The following is a 16364-nucleotide window of genomic DNA, read 5'->3' as shown; positions in this document are numbered from 1 at the left end:
CGGCAGATCTGCCCTATCAGACACAAAATATGAGGCAACCTTGAGGGATGCCTGTGCCTTGCTTGAAATTTTGGCTATTTGCTTGTTTGTGCTTCCTATTGTTATTTAGTGTATATTAATTATATATGACAATGGATTTCATTGTGACCATTTCATCCATATGCATAAAGCATTTTAATCATATTCACCACTTACTGCCTCCTTCATTCTCATTGATTCCGTTGTTTGGATGGTTGTTTTGTTTAGAGGTGATTATAGTTGTATTTTTTTTCTTTTTTTTTTTCTTTTTTCTTTTTTCGAAGCTGGGGACTGAACCCAGGGCCTTGCGCTCGCTAGGCAAGCGCTCTTCCACTGAGCTAAATCCCCAACCCCTATAGTTGTATTTTTAATATTTATTCTATTCTTAATTATGTCTATTTGTATGTGACTGTGAGGTGTATGCACATGAGTACAGATGCCCTCAGGACCCAGAGTGGCGGCTCCCCCTGACGCTAGACTTAAAGACGGTTTGGATGGGTGCTGGAAACTGAACTCAAGACCTTTCCTAGAACAGTACACACTCTGAGCCACTGAGCCATCTCTCTAGATCACTCAATTATATTTTTAATAAGCTTATAAAATAATTGATTTTGGTGTTTTTAAAGCGTGCGGAAGAAATGTTTCAGCAGCTGGTTGGACATGAGTCTAGAGATGAAAACAGTATCAGCACTTTCTTCGTTAACTCTCTGAAAATCACTTCATTATAAAAGTAATTACATGTACATTGGAGTACTTCTACAACATACTTGTGCTGCTGTGCCCCCACCACCACCACCACCACCACCACATACAGGAGGGAATGGAGTGTTGTAGGCAAGGCGTCTGTCTGGGGAGCTAGAGGTTCATACAGGTACAGGCAGGCCTTCGTGGACACGCTGCCCCTCTGCCAGCACACACGCAGGATGACCAGGACCTCCTTAGCTAGCATTTCCAGTTCTGTAGAGAAGGGTTTCAGGGACCCAGTCTGTGTTTTGTGGGTTTTAGTTTTGTGACATTCTGGAGATGGAACCCAGGGTCTTGCCTCACGCACTTTATTAAAGCCTTTATGTGCTTTATAGTTCACTTATTCAAAGTGTTTTAATATGCTCACAAAATTGTACAAGCATCTCTATAACCTCAGAGCAAAACCAGCAAACCAAACCCTAGCACACGCTTCTTCCCACACCTTTAACAAGTCATCTGTGTGCTCTCTGCTTCTATGAATTTGCCTGCCCTGGACTGTTTGCCATTGTTGACGATTTAAGACAGGGATCTCTTATAGTCCTGATCCTCTGGCCTCTTTGCCTGGGTGTGGGTGGCAGTTGTAGGCATGCACCTCCATACCTACTTTGTTTTGTTATTGTCTGTCAGACATTCTCCTTAGTGCGTCTGTGTGAGTACCCACACACTCCATGTGTCCCACATGCACGCTTGGGCCTGTGAGGTCAGAAGAGGGTGTTCGGTGTCCTGGAACTGAAGTTGTAGCAGTTGTGAGCCACCTGGTATGGCTACTGAGAACCAAGCATAGGCCCTTTGCGAGATGAGCCAGTACTTATAACAGACTCATCTCCCCCCAGCCGTAGTTGCCCCTCTTTTGAATAAAGTTTCCTACTGTGGCCTAAGCTACCCTGCAACTCACTGTGTAATCCAGGCTAGCCTTGAATTCGAAATCGTACTAGCTCAGCCTTCTGATTACCAACCAGCATGCTCAGCTGTAAATTACATTGTTATTTACATCATTATCCTCATGTGTGTGCATGTGGACATCATCACCATCATCATGTTGCATGCATACAGGGTGTACAGGTGTGGAGATCAATTCTTTGAAGTATGTGAAGGATTCTCTCCTTCCACCTTTATGAGTGTCCCTGTAATGGAACTCAGATCATCAGACTTGCATGGCACTTAACCACACTGAGGCATCTCCTTGGCCTGACCTCTGTTTTTCAGATAATTAAGTATGCTTTATGAGCCAGGAATGGTCTTTTGACATGAATTTTCTCTCTAAACATAAGAATGCATTTTCCTGCTATTGATGAAAATATCAGATAATGTCAGTTCAGTCCTGTTGGTCAATGGAGCTGTCAGTGCAGCACCCTATCTTACTTCCTGCTGTATCTGTCACAGTCGACAGGCAGGAAGGGGTGTTGCTTTGGGGTTATACTCGTGAATTTACTCTTCCTACAAGTTCCATCTCTTTGTTTCATGTATTTTCTTAATTTTTGTTTTGTTTTTGGTCTTACAGACCTGGAACTCTATGTAGACTATTCTAGCCTTGAGAGCTGGCTGTGTCTGCTTCCTGAGTCCTGGGATTAAAGCACACCCTGGCTCTTCATGTATTTTGATGCACTGTTGAATGCATACACATTAATGTATTGACCTTATTGTTTTTACTTAATAATTACTTCCAGTCCCAATAATTTCCAGTACTCTGAGGTTTACCCTGTCTGAAATTAAAGTTAGGGCAGCATTCTCTCAGTAGTTTTAGCACTGTGACTGCTTTGTTCTCCCCTTTATTTTTTTTTTATTAGAAAGGTAGTTTGTTTTGTTTTTTTTTTTTTTAAATGAAAACTCACACCTTGAAGTGACTTGGAATATAACTAGCCAGGCCTGGTAGTTCATGCTCATAGTCTGCACTTGAAAGGCAGACATTAACATCACCCTGAGAGAGAGCAACCTGATCCACATTAGCTAGGCAGGGCTATAGGGAAACTTGGTCCTGGAAAGCAAGCTTGTGGGCACACTCAGTTACCTCACTACCGTTTGCCTGTGAGCACACCCAGTTACTTCACTACTGTTTCTTTAACCTGCTCATAAGGTGTAAGTATTGAATACATGACTGTTATTGTCATTTCTTTAAAAACTATTAAATCACCAGTAGCTTATTTGTCACTTTAGACTTTCACGGATGACATTTTTCCTACAGACCTACATTTATGACATGTTCCTTCCATCTCAGCATTCTCTAGTAGCATTTGCAAGTGGGTTTCCTCTGTTTCCTGGCCAGCTCTGAAGCTGTCCTGGAGGACTGAGCTTGGAAAAGCCCAGTGTCATGGAGCAAGGTATTGCAAATCCACTACACGAGAAAGCAGAGTAACCAAGATTGGCTCTACCTGCCAGGTGGGGTGCCCCCAGCAAAGGCCCTCCAGCTCTCCGGGTGACCTGAGGGCAGAGTCACAGATCTCTGGGTCCACACTGCTGTGTGTCAGTGGTGCCCCCTCTCGGGTTTTTCCTTGTCTTCCCTGCTGCCTCCAAACCCAAAGGTTCTCGAATATGACTCATTCTCTGTCTGGCTCTTTCTTCACATCTTCCTTTGGAAAACCTTTTCTAAATGAATTAATAGCTAATATGTATCCCGAGCCTATGTGTGAGAGATTTCTAGCTATTAGACAGAGTAAATAAAGGCTTTCAGCAGTTCTTGAGTGAGTATAGGAAATGAAGCAGGCTTTTCTTTCAATGCTCATGTAAAATAATGCTTTGGATACCAACCATTCAGTGGTATACTTCCCAGCTGTCTCTCAAATCTGCCTTACAATTATATGAGATGATTTCCAAGGTTTATGAACTCAGATGAAAAAAATCATCTCCTGCCTGACTCTAATTTAAAGAAAATTGCTTAATCCCATATAACCATGAGGACTCGTAACACCCTCAGATACCCTGATTAAAAAAGAACTTTGATTAGTAGCAGCCTACTTTTTATTGACTAATTTACAAAAGGAAGGTTGGGATATACCCAAGTGCTTGCCTAGCATGCCCAAGGCTCTAGGTTCAATGCTCAGTACTGTAAGGGAGATTATAGAAATAGACTGGCTACAGATGACCAGCATGCAAGGCACCAGCTAGTGTTTAGGGATATTGCCTAGTCTCTCCCTCTGGACCTGTAGTTCCTTAGCTAAGGAGCTGTTGGTGGCTAACAGCAACTAGGAGAGGAGAGGAGAGCCCAGTGTTTAAGGGTACAGCCCCTGGTGAATTACCCAGCCTCTAGTGAAAAGTCACGCACCCAGGGGTAATGTACAGCACATGCTACGTAGTGCAGGGATGACACAAACTTGATTGGGTAGGGAAGGATGGGTGGGTCTTTGAGGAGTGGAGCATAAACATGATAAAAATGCATGGTGCAGATTTTTCAAGTAACCAATAAGAAATGACAAAAAAAGAGAGTTGTTACAATTTTTCAACCAATTTACCCACTTTTGATTATATTTATAAAGATAGTGTTGTTAGTTGAAGCAGATTTTTCAAAATTAAAACCTATCCTTGTTTTTAAAAGTCATTCAAGTTAGCATCGCATGAATGTATTTTAGTAAACCATGCCTTCTAGTTCTCATAATTCTGCTGCACTGTCTGTATATCTTGTTTCCTAATGCTTGTTCTAGTGTAGAAAGACATTATGCTTCAAAAATGAGAATAGGGTTAGGGAATATGCCTGTGAAGTAAAATGTTTACCACATGCTAGGCTTGGTCACCAGTACACAAATGAAAAGCAGGAGACAGGGATGTAGGAGAAAAGAGGAAAAGGGGCTGGAAGGCTGAGAATCCTCCTATGCCGTTGGAAACTCAGTCACTTCTTACTTTTTCTTTTACTATTGAATGGACTGTAATTCAACAACGATGGCTGAAAGTAGACATGTTCATTCAGATGGCAGTTGCGTGTTCCACATCAGGAAAACCATTTTCATCTCCCCTGAATACTGCCTTCCTTCCATGTGCCGTCAGCCTACAGACTAATCATGCCCAGGTCCCTGAGCCAGCTTCTGTGGTGTGCTCTGCAGAGGCTATTCCAACTGCAGTGCAGACTTTATCCTCTGACGCTTGTTCATCTGTCTCACCTGCTTTCCCGCGGCTGAACTGATGATGTGAGAGGACAGACTGTACCAGTTTTGTCTCTTAGACCCCTATGTCCCATACTATCACACACAAATGTTTATTGATTGAATGGCCCATAAATGTTTTGTCAACAAATGTATGGTGGGGGGGGGGGGATGTGCCTATGAATGTGGCTGTGGGCACTTTTCAACCTGTACCCAAGTTCCCCAAAATAACAATTCTCAGAATAAATATTTCATGAAGAAATACCTAGGCCAGAAGCTTTCACTTATTCTCTGACTAGCTCATAACTTAATTACCCTTCTACTCTACTCTACTCTATCCTGTCACATAGTCACCATTCCTCCGGTTCATGCAACTGTCTTGCTCAGAATTCAGGCAAATTCCCTATCTCCCACCACCACCACCCCACAACACATGAGAGCACATTCACCTTACTCTATCCCAGAATTCCAGTCGCTCTTCCAGATCTTCCACTTTCTAATCCTGACTCCTCTCATTGACTGTAGGTTTTTTATTGACAGATGATGCTTCCGTACAGTTATGAGAGATTCTGTGTTTTGTGGGGTGGGTACTGATATACACTCTTGCTCACACACTGGGGCCACACGAAGACATCATCTGTCCTGTTCTGTTATTATCCACGTTGCTCACTTGAGACAGGGTGCTTACTGAACCTGAAGCCAAGAAGCTCAAGTGACCCTCCTGTCTCTGTCACTGCAGGTCGTGTGCATCCATGCTTGCCCCTTTTTATGAGTGCTAGAAACTTGCTCTTACTTCCCCATGTTTGCACAATGAGTACTTTTACCCTCCAAGCCATATCCCCAGCCCTGTACTACTTGCACTCATTTATTTAGTTAGGTTTCTTGAGACAAGGTTTCTCTGTGTAGCCCTGGCTATCCTGGAACTCACCCTGTAGACCAGGATGGTGGCTTTGAACTCAAAAACTCAAAGATCTGCCTGTCTCTGCCTCCCAAGTGCTGGGATTAAACCTGTGTGCCACCATGCCCAGCTATATATTCTTAATCCCAAGTAAACCAGAAAATTCATATTTAATAAAAGGAATTAACTAACAGTTTATCTATTTATAAGAAGTACCGCAAAGACAGGCAGTTTCAGGAGACCATGATACTGGTCAGTGATGAATTTTGCCTTTCTTCTTACTGGGCTTAGGTACCGTGGTTGATATAGATGAGAGCACTGCTTTCTCATGGCCTGTGTGTGACCAGTGTGGCAATGGGAGATTGGAACAGAAGCCAGAAGATGGGTAAGGATGCCTGAAATGCCTGGGGCCCACAGGACATGGCAGTAACCCAGCCCCAGGGCCCCACAGTCTTCTACCCTATGACTGCACTACTGGGCAGCAGCATAGGGGCTGCAGTGCTGCTTTGTGAGTTTCGTAATGGAGAACCCAGTCATTGTAGCTCTGGTCTTTAAAATGTAGAACTGAGATGTGTCCTTAGAGCCTTCATTACTAGAAGGAAAAAACACGAACAGGTTAGACAAGCTGCGTGGCATGCCCTAGGGGTTTCCCAGATTTCCCGGGGACAGAGCAGCTGCATGGCATGACTTTCCCAGGGCACAGTGAGCACATTTCAGTAGACACCCCTCTCTGCCCTTTTATCTTACCCCCCTGGGCTAAGGTCAAGGCTAAACATTTGTCTTAGTTATAGCTTCTTTGTTGCTGTATGAGCCACAGGAACCAAAAGCAAGTTGGGGATTTACTTGGCTTACACATTATACTCCATCTTTGAAGGAAGTCAGGACAGGAACTCAAGCAGGACATGAATGTGGAGGCAGGAGCTGACGCAGAGGCCGTGGGTGGGTGCTGCTTACTGGCTTGTCCCCATGGTTTGCTCAGCCTGCCTTCTTATGGAGCCTAGGGCCACCAGCCCAGGGACAGCAACGTTGTCGGGACTTGGCGCCTTCTCATCCATCACTAGTTAGGAAAATGCCTTACTGCCCACAGCTGGCTCTTAGGAGACATTTTTCTGGATTGAGGCTCTAACCTTCCAGATGACTCTAGTTTGTGTCAGGTTGTCCTGAAACTCTCCGGCACAGTGTTGGTACCATTTGTGTGTCTGGAGTGACTCTGCCTCCCAGTGCACTTTATCATATGACAGGCCAGAATGTGCCATCATCGCTTGCTCGCTCCTTAGACTGGGGAGACGGCCGTGAAGAGCAGGGACTGGGGAGACGGCCGTGAAGAGCAGGGACTAGAGAGACGGCCGTGAAGAGCAGGCTGCTCTTTCAGAGAACCCACATGGCAGCTCACAGCTGTCTATGATTTTAGTCCCAAGGGATCCAGTGCCCTTTTCTGGTTTCTTCAAGCACCAGGAGTGTACATAATGGAGAGAATACATACAGGCAAAACATCATATCCATAAAAATAAGTTTTTTAAAAGAAGCAAAGAGCAAATATCTTCCTGACGCTTAGGGTTATTGACCTTATGAGTACACGAGTTATTTCTGGACTATGTCAAAGAAGCAAGGGAACATGGGTGTATGTGACAGCAGTGTGGGAGTGAGGACGCCAGGGCTGATGAGCAAGCCTGACCTGCCAGCGGGATCAGCAGGATGGGAAACTCACTCCCCTGACCTCCTGGAAGGTCTGGCCTTCACTTCCTGGAAGGCTACCTTCCCCCATATTCCTCGTGAATAATGCCTCTTTGTGTACCCAAGGCCCCCTCAGCAGCTTCCAACTGCTAAATCATCAGAAGAGTCCCAGTTCCTGGCTGTTTTTGACTGGTTCCAACAGGAGTTCTGACAGCAAAATTTCTCACTGAATGTTTAGAGAAATCTCTTTGCTGTAGAACTCTTCTGATACGTATCTCCCTGGTTGCTTATATCCTTGTGCACTTTCTCACAACAGAGGCTCCTTCTCCTGTGGGGACTGTTCCCAACTGGTCCTGTCACCTCTTCAAAAGAGACAGCTGCATGTCTTTCTGGACTGCCCCACAAGACCTGAGAGTACTGTGAAGGTCAAGGTAGGAGCTCATGTTCGATTGCATGTGTTCACTCTGTGGACAGCAAGGATGGGGCTGGAGCTGGGCTACCCATGTGTTCCTTTGTTCACCTTGTGGCAAAGTGTGCATGCCAGTTAGGAGATGCGGAAAGAGCGCCTCAGTTCTTTGGAGAAGAGGGAGTCACCTATTCTGTCTAGATAGAGTCCTGATTAATTGAAGGCTCTGAGACTTGCCTATAGAGGAGGCAGACAGCTTAGAGTTAGTGTTCGTCCTCAGATAGGAATACCTCAGGTGAGTACTTGTCACTTGGTAGAATGCCACTGATCCCTTCTTCCCTGTTACTGCAGCTGTTGGAGAGCAGTATTTCTTTACTTCTGATGTCCGCTGCTTTCAAGGATGGGGTAAGTTCAGGGCCAGCCTGAGTGTGCCCTTTGCTCTTGAATCTGTGTGAGGTCGTCCCTGAAGGAAGATCCCTTTGCTGTACATGTTCATTTTCAACAGATCCTATTGTAACACCACAAGGATTTATGTGTTAACACATACCCACCTTGCCACTGCCACTCACCCATGTAATGCAGGGGCAGAGACGTTCCTGTCTGGAAGTGAGAGATGCTGGAAATCTTCCTTCTTGGCTTTTGTTATAGTCACACAGCCTGGAGACCAGAGTCCTTCTTCATGACTTCCCAGTCACAAAACAAAATTGCTAAAGACATGCTTTTTTATTACATTTATTGATTTGTGTATTTATTAATGAGTGTGTGTGTGTGTGTGTGTGATGACCAGCACCTTTACCTGCCAAGCCATCTCGCTGGCCCTGTGCCACACTTTTTAATTTTTACTGATAGAGCTGGATTCTGAATGACTGGATTATCATTGTTATTATTTCTCAGAGCTTTGTTGCCTGCCTTGAGAATTACTATAGCAAGACTTAGTAAACCGTGGCATGTGTCTCCAAGAAGAGAATTTTGAAAGTTGGTCCTCAGAGCAGGACTCCAGCCAGTCCTCTGAAATGGCACTTACCTTGTAAAAGCCACTTAAGGGCACCGCAGGGGCTGGGAATATAGCTCACTTGGTGGGGCACCTAACCACCATGCACAGGCTCAGACCAGAAGTTCAAGATGACTCTTAACTACGTAGCAGGTCTGAAGCCAGCCCTTGGCTATGTGAGACTCTGTCTATAAATAAGTGCACTGTATGTAGCTCATGGGATTGATAACCCAGAACTAAGGCCAAGGCTGTCAGGGTTTAGATGAAATTGGAAACTGCTTAAATACGCTCTGAGGGTTATTGGTCTGAGCTGTGGTTCTCAGCCCTGACCTCACAGGGTGCCACAGCTTCTGTCCCCCTGGTATAAAGCACACCAGCTTTAAAGCCCTTTGGTGGCCTTGACCTCTGACCTGGAACTTTTACCTGAGCTGTGGCTAACACTGTCAATGTTTCTGAATAAAAGAGTCATGCTTTGACACCAAGTTAGAGGACACAGAAGCTGATATTTTTCTTATTGTATAAGTCTTTAGTCACCATGGCCTAAGAATCAAGCCCATTGCATTGCTGACACATGGTCCTCAGTGCCTCTGCCTTCATAAGGGACTCACCACAAAGGTGTCCCACCAAGGTAGCTTTTATCTCTGCAGAAAGGAACAGTTAGTAGTTGGTGTCACCCCAGATAGGAAAGCATGAGACAGGGACTTGAAGAACTTACAGTGTTTAAAGGCAGGTAGGGAACAGTGTCTGTTGGCTGATATAAGATGAGAGAATGAAGACACTGGACCAGAACTAGTGAACTGGAGCTTTCCAGTCTGATGTAGATGCTCAGATGGATGCTTTAAAATGGTGGGTTGGGATTTTCGAAGAACACATCCTCTGTGGAGACAGTTGGGGGAAAGCACGGAAAACCTTGCTTGGATGAATAACTAGATGAGCCCAGCCTCCTATGTAAGCAGACTTAAGACTCACAACCATCAATAGCCACACATGTGCATAGAGGCTGATGTCTGCCCTCTGACTCAGTAGCCACCACAGCACTGATGGGGCCCTCTGTAAGAAAATGTCTTTGGGGACCCAGACACCAGGAACATTGGCAGAATCCTCCCTCCTTTCATTCCTGTTGGCTGAGGTATCTTGTTTCTGCAACACACTTCTTAACCAGAAGAAAATGCTCTTGTAGCTGAAAACCTGCTGGTCAAGCTTTTAAAAGGCATGTGGTCATGTATGTATTCCTGTATGTGGAAGTGCAGGTGTACATGCACCTGTATATGAGTCTCCTTGGACACTGGCTGTACTGTGCGTGCGTGTGTGTGTGTGTGTGTGTGTGTGTGTGTGTGTGTGTGCATGAACATGTATGTGTGTCATGTACTTCTACATGAGGAATCCACTTGGACACTGGCTATACATACAAATACATTTTACCTGTGTATGTACTTGTACGTACATGTGCACAGATAGTAAGTAAAATAACAAAGAGAGATCATAGCTCTTGGAGTCACCTCTGTAGGTGCTCTAGTTTCATAGTCCACATCCACAAAGGAGCTATCCATGCTTGGAGCACATTTTAGCAAGCTGCCCTCAGCTCTGCTCACAGGGACCACTAGCAAGACCTTTACCTCTGACCTGGGGAGGAGCCTAACAGAAGATGGCAAAGGCCTATGTGCAGACACAGCTGCAAGTCATCCACTCTGGATTCTGTGGGTCTTCTGGTGAGAATGCACAGCCACAACGTCCAGAGAATCAAATTAGGGGTCTCCGTAAAAACCATATTCCATTCCCTGGAGCAAATGTACTGTTTCTGGTTAAGATACACGGATGTCACTGTGAATGTGAAAGCAATGGGATTAACTGTTCTTCTTGTTGTTCATTAGTGGTTACATTTTAGTAGTGGAGGATTGAAATCTGTTTCTTCAACTTTCAGAAAAGGCACACATATATTGTATCTAAAAAAAAATTGACATGGGATAACTCAGCAAAATTGTCATTACAAGTAATGGCATGCAGAAAAACTTGGGTTCCATCCCATCACTCAGTTTTTCTCAAAAAGACATGAAATTAAATAAATAATTAAAATCGGAAACATACATTTTCATATATGTAGATACCTATTCATATGGACAGTACATGATTTGCTGGTGTCCGTGTTTTAAATTCATTCTGTTGATTTCCCCAAAGCACATATGACTTATAAAACACGAGTCGAAGGCTCACTCATGGGGAATAGAGCTAAACCTAACGACTTACACAGAAAGGATTTTTCACTGACCTTTATGAAATCCAAATTGCATGCTTTTGAGCGGTGCGTGGTGTTTACACCTGAGAGGTAAGGCAGGAGAATCAGGAAGCCAAGCTTGTCTTCAGCTACGTAACAATCTCTAGGTTAGCCTGAGCTACATCCCATGGGACCTTGACTCGAGAAAACAAAAAAATCCATACTTTTATAGGAGAAGAACATGGGAATGCTGGGGTTGTCGCTTTCACACTTACACAGGCATTGGTTAAGGAAAACAGTAAGAGGCACTGACGGAGCTCTCAGCTTCCCTCCCTTGCCATCCTTCTGCCAAGTAATGGTGACCGGATCCTGGTGCTCTCCCCAGACCTCCCTGTCAGGCAGACTGTGAGCTTGCCATTCATACAGCAAACCTACAGAGAAGCACCTGCCAAGTGTCCAGTCTTCCTCTCTCGACCAGCACTTCTAATTTTTCCGAGCAGGCTATTGAACCACACTGTAGACCTTGTTCGTTGGCAAAGTATTAAGTAAGCTACATTGGGAAATTGAGTCAGCATATGTCATTCTTACATGCCAAACTGATCCTGATGATTACTCTACAAAACAAAGCATCCAGCACGCTCCACACAGATGTTCTCCATACAGTCCCTTCTGGGTTTCATTGGAATGGTCCATCTCTGCTCCACTGGGCATCAGCTGGTACCCTCAAGGCAGGGCTGCAGCCACTGAAGCCTCTCCAGCCAGGGCTGTTGGCCCAACTTCCTCACAGGACTGACTGGGCTGGCCACCTTTCCTAACTGAGCGTAAGGCATCTATCTCTATGTCCCTTCCGCTGCACTGTATCCCAGCCATAAGTTTGAGAACAGAATCAGTATGTCTGGCTCAGACATACTCATCAAACTATGGGCACAGGTACAATGCCCTTAGGACCCAAAGCTGTGTTAGCTACATTCTCTGCCCTCTCCAGCTTCCATCTTCTTGGCCGAAAGTGGCCTGAGTTCCTTGTCGCTGCCTTGTCCAAAGGCCAGGCTAGGGTGCCATCACACTCCTCTGCACTGGCCATCACCTTCCCCAGTCTCCTCCTCAAGCTTGCACTTTTATTTTTAGCCCTGCCCTCACTGAATATACTCGGCAGTTAGATCCATGAAAGCCAAGCCAGGGCACAGTGACACCAGGGACTGACCAGTACCTGTGTCTGTCTAGAGATGAAATTCTCCCAAGATTAACTATGTGGATAAAACCTCCAGTCACATCACCACAGCACAAAAAGAAATGTTTACCCCAATGTAACTCAAGAAGAAATAGAATCCAATTGAAGAGGGAAGTTTGGGGCAAGCACCAGGAAATCCTTTGACCAGAAGTGTTGCTAGATTGGGGAAGTGTCCCCAACGGAAGTGGGAGACATATGCAAGCCAAAGGCCCATCCCCCATGGAAGAACAGCACTTCCTCTGCATATTGTCTTCCAAATCCTGTCCTAGGCCAGTTTATCCTGGCAGCCACTAAAAACAACAAGACTCAACTGTCATAATAAAGTGGTTCATTCATTTGCTATATAATAAAGGGGATTTTTATAATCCACACCCCCAGCCTTCCCACTGGATGGAAGGCTGGAGCTTATGGAAGGAAGGGCCTTTGTCCTGGCTGTGGCTTTGTTGTTGGGAACAGACTGTCCAGGAATCCAGGACTGTTTATGTTAACCAGAATGCTTCTATCACTGCAGAATTATGAAGTAGAGAACATCCTTGGGAAGGAGATGGGACCGTTACTCTGCTTTGTCCAGTCCGTCACTACACAGCAGACCAGCTGCATCACTCTGGAAGAGATTGAGCTTCTGAGTACAGCGGGAGCCACTGCTGCTCCGCCTCCTCCTCCCTGACATCTGCGCCCTTGGCAGTGAGGCCAGGGACTTGATCTGGGGAATCCGAATCGGGTTAACTCTGTAGTGTTTTTATAGTTTTAAGTTTAGTGCGTTTCTTTTCTTTCCTTTTTTTTTTTTTCTGGTAAAGAGGATATTTTGTAAATTAAAATTCAAAATACCTCTGTTCGATCTTTTTTTCTACTTTACCTTCCTACAAATTTGAGGACATTTCTTTGAGTGTTTCTCCTGTCTTCTTTGTCTTCATTTTGTGCTGCTTAGGCATTGTTATTGATCTATTAGGAAATGTGCTTTGTTGTAGTTTAAACTGTTTACAATTAGCAATATGTATGTGGTTTTCTTTGCAGTATTTAATATTCTCTGTAAGACTATTCTGTAAAGCTTCAACCAATATCTCATGTTGAGATATTACTGTTCTGTTAACAATAAATAAATGTCCAACACTTTGTGGTTTTAGTGGTCTAGGAACTGCCAGAGGTGGCACTGTCACCTGTCCACTGTAGGTGAGCTGGGTGTGACGATAGCTGTATAAAACACATTTCTGTACCTTACTCCACTACACACCTGTCAGAGACCCTGAAGAACTGCAGAGGGCAAAGATCACAGACTCACAGCAATCCACAAGCCTGCTTTAGGCAGGGATTTGAATTACAAAGCAAAGCAACTACATATTTGGACCTTGGAGGTTTTGTGTTTTCTTCTGTACTGCAACAGGCTGTGCAGACCAGGGAAGGGTTTGGAACACCCAGTATTCTTAAGGAAAAAGGCATAAACTTTGGGAGGTAGGGGTGGGGATTGAGCCTGCTAACATTACAATTACTGGCACTTGGAGCTGCCCTCTTTGTATACTATGATATTAATTTGTCCTGGTGCACATTTTAAAATCTACATGTCCCTAGGTTGAGGAAAGTAAAAGCAAGGAGGGATCAAGTTTCGGAGTCTCAGCTCTCTTCCACCCTCTCACCCTTCAGCAACCACCTAAAAGTTAGGCCAGCCGTTCTCTGGCCCAGGTCAGCATAGCATACTCTGGGATAACACCTTCCACCTACGCGGAGTAGTCATGCCCTCCCATGTTCCTTCCGCACGGAGTATACAGCAAAAGGAAACTCGTCCATCTCCTTACCCCATGTGGGCAACGCACCTGGTCCTGTGGCTCCCAGGTGCTTGCTTTTCCCTGGTGAGGTCCCAATATGTTGTGTGCGGGAGAGACTGAATATAGGAAGCTGCAGCAATTTAAATGCTTCTTTATTCTTACAAATACTGTAAAAATGAATATAAAAAGCATGCGCAGTCTCTTCCTCTTATCTACAAAAGTCTGTCGGAAAAGTCTTTTCTACAATGTACCTTAGCTGCAATGGTAATAAGACGTAGAAAACGCTACCATTATAAAAAAATAATTTAAGGGGGATTCATATAGCTTCTCTCGCAGTCCAGTGCCCAAGAAACTGTAGCAATTCGGGCGGCGTCTGCTCCCCGCCGTCGGGGTCTGAGGTATCGGTCGTTCGGAGTCTCTAAGGCCCACACCGCGCGTTACCGGCAGTCGGTGCCGGTGGGCGGCAGGAAAGGCGGGCTGGGCAGCTCTTTGAAGAACTGCCGGAGGCTGGCCAGGTCCCGGGTGAGCTGCTCCACACGCTGATGCAGCTTCTCGTTCTCGGCCGACAGCTCCACCAGCTTCTGCTGCATCTCCTGGTTGCGGCGCTTGGCCTTGTCCCGGCTCTTGCGCACAGCGATGTTGTTGCGCTCGCGTCGCTGCCGGTACTCAGGGCTGCCCCGGTCCGGACCCCTCTTGCCGGCGCCCTTCTCTCGGACGGGGCCAGGCGCAAGGCTCGGTCCAGGGCTGCCTCGAGGAGGCTCGGGCGAAGTGGGTGGTGTGGGCTGTGCCGCGGCCGCCAAGCTCACCACTGTCTGCGCGCACACTGCCACTTGCGCCGGCAGCAGGGAGCCCGGCGCGTCGCCGTCGCCCCAGTCGGGTTCGCGCTTCAGCGGGCCCCTGGCGATTGACCCCACACCCGGGGGTCGCGTAGGGCCGCCCTGCAGCAGCTCCAGGCTGCCCGCGCCGGCCGCTTTGTGATTGCTGTTGAAGAGGTCGGCGAAGATCTCGTCGTGGCACAACTCTAGGGTGGGCACGGCAGCCATGGAATCAATGTAGGCGCTGAAGTCGATGGCGCTCTCGTCGTCATACATGGCAGGGGTCGTGGAGCCCGGCTCCCCCAGATCCCCAGGCTCCGGCCCTCGTCCTGGCTTGCCCACCCTGCCTGGCTCGTAGAAGGCCGCGGGCTCTGTGGGCCAGGGTGCGCCGCGTGCTGGGCTGTCTAGGCTGAAAAGAGCGGCGCTCATGGCGGCGTCGGCTGGGCCTGGCGTCCAAGTTGGGCTGTCACCTCGCCGGGACGGACCGCCGCCTTTTCTAGCCCCAGCTGACGCGCACGCCCCGCCCCGGCCCCAGAGGGTCGGGGACCCGAGCAGGGAGGGACCGGGGTGCTGCTGGGAACGACCCGCCCTCTGCCCGCACTCTTGGCCTTCCCTCCTTCCTGTTTGTGCGGTTTGGACCTACTTAGCGGTCTGAGCCTGGAGCGAAATGAAAATCTGGATTTGGCCCCGACGCGCGCTAAGCGGGACGCCTTCAGTCATCGCAAAAGCGGAACTGGGACAGGGCTGGGCAGCCCGAGTCCATGGCTTCTGTCTTGGCGCCTCCGCCTCGGGGCCAGAAGGAGTGAACCGTGGTTCGTGGACCTGGGCCTCAGTCCCCGCCGGTCAAGAACGAGCACAGCCAGCGTGAGTCTCCGGAAATTCGAACCCGCTCCAGCCACATTTCTCGGGGTGCTGAGGCCCAGCTGCCATCGAGGTTAGGTTCAGCAACACAGCCCGATGGACAGACAGATCGACGGGGCTCTCCGCTGACCACAAAGTCGACGGAAGAGAGACCGCCACCCTAACCGCGCGGTGCGTTTCTCCGCACCTGACAGCGGTCTTGGGTGCTCCGGTAACTCTTCAGGTTATTAAAGCTGTGCCACCTGGTGGTAGCATAGCATCTTGCTGTTTCTTTTCCTTGCTAAGTATACCCAAAAGAGATGCTATTTAAAGTAAATGTGGCTGGCTGAGAGAAAACTGAGATTTACATCAATACTCATAAAGGGGTATTAAGTTGCCAGCTCTTCAAATTTCTTGAAAAGATGAAGAGAAATTTCAACTCCAGCTACTCAGACCTGAGACTGGATGGGTAGTTGAATCCCAAGAGTTCAAGTGCCTGACGGCCTGTCTCAAACATGCAAAAGTCAAGAAAATAATCTGTCCAAAATCAGATGTGTCCCTCATATTCCTCCAACTCTTTCCGATTCACCAGGTGTTTTGACCAACATCGGCTGATTTACAGAGCAGCCTAGGTCCTGACTTCAATTCCCGAGGAAAATCCTAATGATGGGCTGTGGAATATCTAATGGCTTTTCTGAAAGAAAGGTA

General features: G+C 46.8%; 2 protein-coding genes across 18 annotated transcripts in view; one reads left to right on the top strand and one right to left on the bottom strand.

The window, feature by feature from the left end:
* Spidr (scaffold protein involved in DNA repair) overlaps nt 1-13354 on the top strand; it is a 240982-nt gene extending 227628 nt beyond the window's left edge. For 12 of the 17 annotated variants that reach the window (XM_008768898.4, XM_039088589.2, XM_039088595.2 and 9 more), the window contains 4 exons: nt 6022-6115; nt 7721-7835; nt 8162-8215; nt 12753-13351. In XM_008768898.4, the coding sequence (XP_008767120.1) occupies nt 6022-6115; nt 7721-7835; nt 8162-8215; nt 12753-12908 (419 nt within the window). In that variant the 3' untranslated portion in view covers nt 12909-13351. Of the gene's footprint in view, nt 1-6021; nt 6116-7720; nt 7836-8161; nt 8216-8315 lie in introns of all 17 variants that reach the window. The other 5 variants (XM_063270716.1, XM_063270715.1, XM_039088591.2 and 2 more) reach the window with 3 other exon arrangements.
* Nucleotides 13355-14138: 784 nt separating this feature from the next.
* Cebpd (CCAAT/enhancer binding protein delta) lies at nt 14139-15277 on the bottom strand. The gene has a single exon (NM_013154.2). The coding sequence runs from the start codon at nt 15243-15245 to the stop codon at nt 14439-14441; it is 807 nt and encodes a 268-aa protein (NP_037286.1). The 5' UTR covers nt 15246-15277; the 3' UTR covers nt 14139-14438.
* Between the last annotated feature and the right edge of the window lie 1087 nt (nt 15278-16364).

Source organism: Rattus norvegicus, chromosome 11, assembly GCF_036323735.1.
Source record: "Rattus norvegicus strain BN/NHsdMcwi chromosome 11, GRCr8, whole genome shotgun sequence".
NCBI classification, from domain to species: Eukaryota; Metazoa; Chordata; class Mammalia; order Rodentia; family Muridae; genus Rattus; species Rattus norvegicus.
This window is presented reverse-complemented; position numbering and strand designations above follow the sequence as displayed.